This window comes from Eptatretus burgeri, chromosome 14 (assembly GCF_056783735.1).
Source record: "Eptatretus burgeri isolate ZD-2024b chromosome 14, Ebu_testis_v1, whole genome shotgun sequence".
Taxonomy (NCBI): Eukaryota; Metazoa; Chordata; class Myxini; order Myxiniformes; family Myxinidae; genus Eptatretus; species Eptatretus burgeri.
In genome coordinates this window covers 75460906-75471785 of record NC_140974.1, presented here as the reverse complement: position 1 = coordinate 75471785, position 10880 = coordinate 75460906, and the positions used below count along the sequence as shown (strand labels likewise).

Here is a 10880-nt window from a genome sequence, read left to right as displayed (position 1 = left end):
GGCGCCTTAGAGGGTTTGAGATTTGTATATCCATTGGAATTGTTTGTGTTTTCCCCACGCCCGAACCAACACCACCATCCCGTCGAATCGCCCCGGATCCCTTCTCTTGCCGAGTCTTATTATTATTTCTGGTTCGAGAAATAAACATTATTAACTCAGTGAAAAGCAACTCGTGCCACCTTCCTTGTCCCGTTTGCGGTAGAGCGATTAAAACCGCCATCTTTGGGTTATAAAAAAATAAACCGCCTCCATCGTTTCGGCTCATTCTACGTTGGCGGGACTGTTCAAGTCCCGTGGACGTCACAATATATATATATATATATATAATATATATGTGTATATATTGTTACGGCTGTGGAAATTCGCAGAACACCATAAAGGTCCGTCGTTCAGTTAGATCGATAAGTCTGTGTTCAGTTAGATTTCCCCACCGTTGTTTAATGGGAATTATTTGTGTCACGGGGCTGTGATCCTTTGAGATAGCCGTTTTTCTTTACTATCGTTATTTTGGACCAACCACCAACATCACTCTCATCAACCGCTTCGCAACAAACGCCAACCACAATTACGCCCATCACCTAACCACCTTCCCCCGCTGCGCCAACTGCCGATCCCCTTCTCCACAAACCAAACCACAACTCTCTATCCGTGGCGCACGGATTTTCCCGCCTGTTTTCCCCGCGCTTTGGTGTGGGGGAAGGGCGATGCGGGTCAAAGGTCATGTGAAGGAGGGGCCTCATTTTGGGGGAATGAATCTCCCTGGACCTGTGCCAAATATGATCCTCTCGGCCCCCGTGAAGCGCGCGGGGAGGGGTGCGAGAGGGCACGCCCCTTTTCTGGAAGCTTCCTGCAGGAGCTGGAAGGAGGATCGGAGCAATAAACGGGGAGGAGCGAGGCGTTGGAACTGGGGGATATAAGGGCACGCAGGACACCAGTTGGGGGCTTTGCTTTTTGTCGTCTTCGGGTTGGTGGTCGTCTTCGTGGTGGTTCACTGGTGGTCTTCTTCGTGTGCATTGGTGGTTTCGTCGTCGTCGTGGTGGTGCCTTCTCTTTGGACGCGCCAAGTCATGTGTGTTGTGCGCGGTGGTCCGGGTCGAGGCACGAAGGACGCGGACGGGAGGCGCCGCTTTGCAGCTCTGCCGCCCAGCCTGCGCACCCAGGAGGAGAGCGCCGGAGAGAGCTCGCCCACCATTGCACCACGAGGGTGCAGGTAACCTGCAACGGTCTCGTGGGGTCCGTTCGGTCAACCAGGCTCCACGCCATAAAGGTCTACGGACCCTGTCTGGCGCCCTCGTCTTTGAGGGTGGCCTTTTCCTTTCTTTTGAATGAATGTTGGTGGCACCATGTCCTGTAAGTAAAAACTGTTAAGTGACTCGATAATTGCTGATATACGGTCGTAGTGCTTTCACCTTGCTCTTGTCTTTGTCCCCGTCCCGTGCATGATTGTTTGCCTGTATACGTGTTCTTGAATACCTGCATTGATTGCATGGCTCTATATGTGCATGTGTGAAAATAATAAATGTGCTTGTGTGAATGTTACCTGTTCGTCATGTCTTTTTCCCCCATTGGAACGCCATATTGCATCTCGGAATATTAGTTGGGTTTTAAATACCCGTTAAATAGAATCAGATCCAGCGAGGTCGGGCGAGAATACCCGCTCGGTTATCACTGAAGAATGGAATGGACCGCTTGAGCGGTTCGTCTCCAAGCCGACCTGCGTCGAGGTATGGTCTCCCGGTTGGCTGCCTGCGCAGGTACTAAGGTATATCGATATTTGGTGATTGACCCTATTTTGCGTGGGTAGAAAATTGGCTAGGCCGTGGTGGGGTTGAAGACCCACCCGTGACAGGGTTCCGGCATTGTTCCGGAAGGTCACGACTGAATTGTCCGTCCAGTGGGTGAGTTGGTACTATTATTGAAAAGCGGTCGTTCGCACGCCGGTGGGCGCGAATTCGTAACAATATATATATATATATATATATATATATATATATATATATATATATATATATATATATATATATATATATATATATATATATATATATATATATATATATATATTTTCTGTTAACATCTGCGTGTAATTTGACGTATCTCCTCCAAAACTGCCAGACGGATTGTCGCCACATTCGGCATGCGGGTGCTCTGTGGTCTAATGAACAGCATGGGCTATGTGAGATTGCGCCAAACGGACAGGTTTAGGAATTTTGGGCAATTTTCTAATTTTTACATTTGTTTGCAAGGCGACATGTGACGTCACCACTGAGAGGCGTAATTCCGTCATGACATCATCGGTCAGTCGCTGACGCCATTACGTCTGTGGTCGACAGACCGTCACCGCTGAGAGGTATAATGCCACTGTCGAGAAAACAGCGTCTGCAATGTAAAACTCTTCTGTACATGTTGACTACCTCGGAAGGTGAATTTGACACAAAAAATTAAAAAGAAACATTGTATTTAAAGTAAAGATTTATTTTAAAAATATATTATTTCTGTTAATGTCTGCGCATAATTTGACGTTTCTCCTCCGAAACTGCTGGCAGGAATGTGCTCATTTTCCATTTACTGGGGTTTCTTAATGTGACGAAGACGATGCACTAAATTTCTAAGCTGGAATTGGATGACAACGTGGCTTCAACAATATTTTCAACCCATCGACGGCCACATTCATTCCCGTTCGGTCGCCATCGCTGAACTGCTGTCTGGTAAGTGCTGCCATCTATCCAAAAAATATGAACTCGAGTAAGGGAGTACTCATTGCATCAAACACTGAACATAAACACAACTGATAATAAATAGTATAGCTCAGAACATCAGCAATGGTTGTCATGTTTTAAAAATCAGCGTGGAAGGAGGGGAACGATGAGCACCAGAGCTCTGCCAACATGATGTACCCCGATTGGCTCTTTCCCGGACTGAACACGCCCTCTGAGACTGTCAATTTGTGTCTGAAATCCAACGTACTTCCCGGACTGAACACACCCTTTTAGACTGTCACTTTGTGTCTGATATCCAACATACATATTAAAAACACCCGAAAATAAGTTGCAATAGGCCTACGTCCAGATAACATCAAAGGCTATAATCTGAAGGTAGGGGGAACCAGGGAATGGGTATGAGGTCATCCCTTCATTGCCCGGATTCTCTTCTTTTCTTTGTTCTTCGAAAGCGCGGTGTCCGACAATAGATTCTGTACCTTGAATGTGTGCGTGTTAACTATTCAAATTAAAGAGGTGTTCGATTGTCGGATGCACCCAAACAACTGCCGTTCATTACATTAATTGTCAATATCAACCGCCATCGTTACCTGTGTTGTGTCTTGCATGTGTGATCTTCAAATTAAAGCGTCCAAGCGGTGTTCGATCGTTGGATGTGCGCCAAAAAGTGCCGTTCATTGAAATTTGCATTCTGATTCTCGGTCACCCTCCACTGCTCCTGTTCAGTCGAGGGCTAGGCCTATATCATGTTAAACTTGCCCCATCAGACGCCAACCTTCCAGTCACACTGCAGAGGGTGCAATTTCCAGTCAGACTCGCATACTCGATGACCATAAACAAATCCCAGGGCCAAACATTTGACAAACTCGGAATATACCTCCCAGCCCCCGTGTTCTCCCATGGCCAACTATATGTTGCATTTTCACATGCAAGAGGTTACTCCTATATATCTATCAAAGTGGACAATAATTCCTCACAAGGACTATTCAGCAACAAGACACTCACCCAAAATGTCATCTACAAGGAGGTCCTTTAGAAAAAAAGGACAGGTAACCATAGTGCATCACATCCTTAATGACACCCTCCCCAGCTTCCCATAACATCAACTATTATGTCTCATCCATCTTTTGCCACCCATTCAACTCCTTGCAGTGCATGGGTATATGCCAGTATAATTATATAAATATATATGTGTGTGTGTGTGTGTGTGTGTGTGTGTGTGTGTGTGTGTGTGTGTGTGTGTGTTAACAGATTTGTTTAGACCGTCAATGTGGTAAATCCGAGTTATCTTTATGAATGTGGATTCCTCTTCACAGACAAGTTGCGGATTTGGATATCCACTGCTTTGACTACAACAAGTTTGGGAAGGACTTTGCCAAGCAGAAAGGCCTCAGTCCAGATGCCTTCATCCAGATGGCAATCCAGCTGGCATACTACAGGTCAATCAATCATCCTTGACAAGGTTGATTTGGGTATTTCTTGAAACTGTTATTAAAATACATCTTCAGCAATAAAAACTGTTTTTCGAAGAACTGAAATGTTGTAAAGACAATGTGATCCTCACACCCTCTTTAGGGTTGTGGACAACATGCAGAGATTCAGGCCAACCGAAGTAAACATGGCTCGGAACAAAACTATACCTACCACACATGAACCTACCTGTGCTTTCCATATTAAGGTGTTCAAGGTTTTTATGTGCTGGAGAAGTTTCTTGAAGTATGATTACATGTCTGATGTTGTTTTGGTGATGTACAGGAGACATGGTGAGGTGTGCCCATCATCTGAGGAGGTGACCACAAGGTTCTTTCACCTTGGGCGGACTGACACCATCTCGGTGACAACTTTGCAGTCACTGGCATTTGTTCATGCCTTTGACCGGGATGACATTTCGGTATATATATGTATATTTATGTATATTCTGTACTTATAATCGTACATGTGTGGGGTCGATTGAGATAAATCATGTGAATGGAGGGCACAAAGTCACAATGGGGCGTCGTGGGAAATATATACAGGATACAGTACTGTGCCTTGACTTTCATCGCAACAAACATATTGTAGTTACTTCTACCACCGGAGGTGCACGAAGCTGTTGTTTTCACACCTGTCTGTTTCTGTAAGCAGGATATCTCAAAAGGTTGTGGACAGGTTGGGTGTGTGACAAGGACGAATCGATTTGATTTTGTTGAAGATCCGGATAGGAGAATTATTTAACTTTTTTAAGCGATTCTTCACCATTGACGGATGGGGGTAAAAACTATGCATAACATGATTTTTCAAAAAGTTGTTGGCAAACTCGGTGGATGAGTAGGTTTGCTGACAAGAACAAGCCGATTCAATTTTGATTGAGGTCCGGATTCAGATCCCACCTGTCAGTGGGATACGAAATGTAAACTGTTCAGCCTGGTGGAGGTGTGCGTTCTACCGAGTGCCATTGTAGTCTTCCAATGAATTTTCCCTCCTCTTCATTCATTCCTCATTTTTTTTCCATCTCGATGACTTCCATGCACAACATTCAGTTCCGAAATGTGAACATTCATCATGCGTGGACTCAACATTCATGTATTTACAGGCATTCTGAGCAGTTCCATGTGTATCATGTGGTATGCAGGTGCAGGTGAAGCAGCAGCTAATGAGAGAGGCAGTGGATAAACACCGGACAGGCACAGAATGGGTAAGGCTGAACATTAATTACATCATCCATTATTGTTGGAACCTTGTGTAGACATTAGATCGTTCCTATTTGTATGATGTGCTGTAGTGTTTTTGTAAGAGGAAGCAATGGTGTGTTGACCTAGGAAAAATTTCAAATTCCACCATTGGCTGTGTTGGTAAGGCAAGGGAAAACTACACACAGACACTCAATTTCATGCACACAGCCACAGACACAAACAAGGTGGAAGCAAAGGGACATATCCAGGGTTTTTGGTTTGGGGGTTGGGGGTGGGGGTGTGTACAAATTTACATTGCATTGAAAACAAGAAAAAAGATCAATCAGTGATTGATTGTTGTTGATGTTGCTCAATTGGGGGAATTAAAATGACAATACAAGAAACTATATTGAAAATACTGATGATTGATATCCATATTTTTCAACAACGCCTCGTGACGAACATATTCTGATTTTTGGCGCAATGTATTGGTACGCCTCAAAAACATAAACGTAATTAAACACGTCAAGCATTTTGTTCAATGTCATCATTGCACATTTTGCATTTAAGATTTTTGAAACAAGTTTCGACAAGCCGAAACAAAAAAAAAAATGGTAAAAAAGAAATTAACCCATTCGTTACCATCCGTCTGGCCGCACGTTCGCCTTAGGGCCCCCTGCGGTCACCGTGCGACATCAAATCAAAGACCGTACGGCAACCCCACGTTTTCGGTCTCCACAGTTTCTAAGACCTAAGACCGAAGTCACATTTGCGCTACGGCGAGGATACGGCGGCCGTACGCCCTCTGAATTGACAGAAACGTGTGGTGGCCGCAGAGTTTCTGCGGTAGCCTCAGGGTGGCCCTACGCCGTTTGGCTATATTTTACAGGCCGTAAGGTCGCCGTGGAATTATAACGCGGAGTTATAACTTTTTTCATTTCTACGTTCGCCGTCGCAATTCGACAAGCCGAAACCAAAAAAACTGGTTAAAAAAATATAAAAAATTAACCCATTCGTTACCGTCCGTCTGGCCACACGTTTGCCTTGGGCCCCCCCTGCGGTCGCCTTGCAGGCACCTTGCGTCTGCCCTGAAAATTCTATGGCCGCCGCAGGAACGCCCTAAGGTCACCGTGCGACAACAAATCAAAGACCGTACGGCACCCCCACGTTTTCAGTCTCCACAATTTATAAATTTGCCGTGCGGCTCCCCGAAAAATAAAAACATATGTGACTGCTACATTGTGTGACCGCGGAAATACTGCGGCCGCCGTATAATTGCTCGTGGCCGTAGATTTTGGAGACCCCACGGCCGCCGTGGCAAATGTGACCTCGGCCTTACAATTATACACTAAATCACTTTCATGAATCAGCACCCAAATATAATCTCCCATCATGTTCTTGTTATACTGCCCTTGGTGGCGGCGTTCAAAGTCCAGTATATCCTGGTGGAAGCACTCACCTTGCTCCTCCGAGTGCACTCCCATCTTATCCTTGAATTTATCAAGATGAACGTCAAGGATATGGACTTTGAGGGACATCCTGCAGCCCATGGTGCCGTAGTTCTTCACCAGTCTCAACCAGCTCCACATAGTTTTCGGTCTTGTGATTGCCCAGGAAGCCCCAATCCACTGTGCCAAAGCTGTTCCAAGCCACTTTCTCCACCCCAGTGAGCTTCTTGGGAAATTCCTTGCACTTCATGATCTTCTTTATCTGTGGTCTGTGGTCTTTATCTTTATCTGTGGACACCAGCTTTGACCTTTGCCTCAGACAGCTTAGGGAAGAAGTCTTGAATGTACTTGAAGGCTGCCGATTCTTTATCTGGAGCTGTGACACATTGTTTCATGAGGCCCAACTTGATGTGCAGTGGTGGCATCAGCACCTTCCGGGAGTCCACCAGTGGCTCTCATTTGACGTTGCTCCTCCCCACGGAGAACTCGGTCCGCTGTGGCCAGTCCAGCTTGTGGTAGTGGGCCTTGGTGTCCCCGCTGTCCCAAAGGCAAAGATAGCAGGGAAACTTGGTCCAACTGCCTTGGAGACCCATCATGAATGCCACTGTTTTGAAGTCTCCGATGACCTCCCAGCCATACTCATCATACTTCAAGGCGTTCAGCATGGTCTTGACGCTGTTGTAATCCTCCTTGAGGTGCATCGAGTGAGCCAGGGGGAAGAGAGGGGTACTTGTTCTCGTTATGGAGCAGCACGGCTTTGAGGTTCCTGAATGAGCCGTCAATGACGAGGCACCACTCGTTCGGGTTGCAGGCGATTCCGATCGCCTCGAACCGACTGGTCACATTGTGGCAGAAGCAGAGTTCATCTTGACTGGTGAAGAAGCCACAAAAAGCTTGGTGGCGATTCCTCTGATCTGCGACTTGCACACTTTCATCCAACCAGTTCCACTGCTCGAGCCTCGACGTCAGAAGCTCGGCATTGGACTTGGTGAGACCAAGACCTCTGATCAAGTCGTTGAGGTCTTTTTTGGTTGGGGTAGTATGGGTTTCTCTCCTCAGCTCCACCTGTGAAATTGCGATCTGGATGTACAACGTCTTCCTCGCTCTCTGACTTGCTGCTCTCTCCTGAAGACGGCTTTGAAACGGTAGGTACTTACTTCCTTGTTAGGATTTACAGGAATTTACAAGATACTATGACATTTACTTCCTTGTTAAGATCTGCATACACTGAAGTACGAAGAAAGACTGGATACAAGATATTGTAGTACGTCACCTTGAAAGATGACAAGCTCGCAACCATGTGAAAGCGTGAATGAACCTGACAAAACAAACAGTGGCGGGTAGCCGAGCATAGCTGCACTAACCTCATTGCAGTTTTGGCGGGTCAGTCTCAAAAATCACTCTCCTGGACACAAAAGCAAAGTGTGAGGGGAATAATCGCCATTTTTCTCTATTTTTGAGGCATAAGCGATTTGGAAACAACACTAAACGACACAGGAACAAAAAATAAATAAAAATTTGTTGCGCAGTGTAATAGACGTAATATAGTCACATGGCTGGACGGATGGAGCAACAGAAGGAAGGAAGGACTGGCGCACGCTGAGACCGAGCTCTTTTTTTTTGAAGGATGTTATGTTTTCACCTCTGTTTGTTTGTCTGTCTGTCTGTCTGTCTCCGTGTGTGCAGGATATCTCAAAAAGTTGTGGACACATTTGGATGAAACTTGGGTGTGTGGCATGGACGAATTGATTCGATTTTGGTGAAGATCCGAATCCGGATCTGGATACGAGAGTTACTTAATTTTTAAAGTGATTCTTCATCATTGATAGATCGGGCCAAAAATGATCTAGTACTGCATAGCATGGTATTTACCTCCACCACCAAAGGTTAAGGAGGTTATGTTTCCACCCCTCTCTCGCTCTCGCTCTCTCTCTCTCGTGAGCTACCAAAGTACGATGTGGTCTCAAACAAGCCAATGGTTAAAAACAGTCAGGCAGGTACAATGCTTCCAAAGCAACCCAATGGCAAGGATTACACAAGGTGGTTTACCTTTACTTTCCCAAAGTTACTCATTACAAGAATTTGGAATTTAGCCAGGGTGCCGGTAATAGCTCACCTGCTTTTCACGAAAGATACTGAGAGATCTTGAAGATCCACCAACTCACGCAAGCAGATCGGACACACAGGTGAACATTTATTCAAGGGACGGCATACCTTGTGACATATCGTAACGCTTGCCTGCAAGGAACCAATCTGACAGTCCATAGTCTGGTTGGGAATCAAACCAACACGAGACAGCTTCAATGGTGTGTGCGCAACCTCTGCATCATCCTGTGGGATCTTTACCATTATAAACTGGTACAAAATTTGAAGGGACATCAGAGGATATGGGTCAAGAAGTCTCGGGTAACAAACCAAGTCGCTAACACAATGAATCTCCAACCTTAAATGGTCACTGTATTGATCATGGTACTTGTCACAATGCCGGGCAAGGTGAAATACCTGACGACTACCTGTGTTGTGCTCTTGCAGGCATTGAGTGGTCAAGCAGTGGACCGGCACCTAATGGGCCTCAAATTGCAAGCTATTGAAGACCAATACAACATCCCTGAACTTTTCATGGATACATCGTATGCTTTTGCCACTCACTACATACTCTCCACCAACCAGGTGAGCCTTCTTCGGTGATCTGCTTATAGATTTGGGCTATTTTGGCCTTGTACCTTGAACAAAATTCCTGTGTACATCGAGCACAAGATCAACAACACTGTCCATTAGAGCTTTTGTTTAATTATAACCACTGCCATGGCCACACCGTGGCCCCATGTACGGTACGTTGATCATCCAATGTGGAGGTGTGCCTGTAACACTGTGATTGGTTGATTGATGCAAGGAAACTAAGTTAGTCATTCCTTTATTTTTCCCTGTTCAAGTGGTGCGGAAAAACTCAGTTTATTTCATGCCAATATCTCTAATGTTACCAATGGAGTCCGGTCTTGGGTTTGCAGGTACCTGGACAAACAGATGCCGTGATGTGCTATGGCCCTGCCATCCCAGATGGCTACGGAATCTGTTACAACCCCCAGTCTGCCAAAATCAACTTCAGTGTGACGGCGTTGAACAGCTGCATACTCACAAACGCCTCTATGCTGGCACGCGCCATCAAAGATGCCCTCTCAGACATGCACTGCCTTCTAGAACAGTGACAGTTGGCATGAGTGAGCACAGTCACGACCTGCACTGGTTTTTATAAGAAAGCAAAGATGACCTCCTGTGACCCCATGGCACGTGACCACAGGACCCGAGGGAAAGATGTCCAAAAACGGTGACTTCCGGATTGCTTTTATTATTTCGGCCTCTGCGTTCACCCCCGTGACCTGCCTTGATATTGGACGACTTGACCTTTGAATGTGTGTCCATTTTGTTTCAGCATGTGTGACTTTGTGGCTTACAGTGTACATATATATCATATAAAGATTTGGTTTTAAACGGATATCCGTTGATTGGCTCGGAGAGTCGGTACAATGCTCTTTGTGACATACACTACTTTGTTTGGTAAACTGTGAATGCAGCCTGCAACTTAGTGAAGCGTAGCTCCAACTAAAGCAGAGGAAGGTATGCCCAGACCTGCCGACCTCGATACAAACGTATTTCGTGTGCAAAACTTCGCTCATCCGATGCGATATACGTTTCAAATGTCAAATCGGTCAAAAGAAATATTAAAATTAATATTTAGTGTTTCATTTTTGCCCTTTGTCTCACTCCAAATTCAGTTTTTACAAGAACCAAACTCACTTCCTGTCATTAGAAACCCCTTTATTTTGCCCTCATCTCAGGAGTTGCATCGAGACAACAAACGAGGTACAGCAGGATGTGTGGCCCATTCATTAGCAATCACAGCAGCAGCCCGCATCCCGGGAATGTCCCTTTTTTCTCGTGTTGTGTGTGGTATGTGTAATCTGCTCAAAACAGGCTACGTGCCACATCTATACCGGTAGCGTGATATCCGTGTACCTATTCTAACGGCGTCCTCATCACGCATCACCAAGCTCCGAAGCGGCA

At 45.6% G+C, this 10880-nt stretch overlaps 1 protein-coding gene across 1 annotated transcript in view; it reads left to right on the top strand.

Moving 5' to 3' along the window:
• Positions 1-10311, top strand: part of LOC147013646 (carnitine O-acetyltransferase-like) — a 69278-nt gene extending 58967 nt beyond the window's left edge. Inside the window, exons 11-15 of the mRNA XM_085855716.1 lie at positions 4036-4158; positions 4475-4610; positions 5331-5393; positions 9351-9488; positions 9827-10311. Coding sequence (XP_085711842.1) covers positions 4036-4158; positions 4475-4610; positions 5331-5393; positions 9351-9488; positions 9827-10024 — 658 coding nt within the window. The 3' untranslated portion in view covers positions 10025-10311. The remainder of the gene's footprint in view (positions 1-4035; positions 4159-4474; positions 4611-5330; positions 5394-9350; positions 9489-9826) is intronic.
• Positions 10312-10880: the final 569 nt, after the last annotated feature.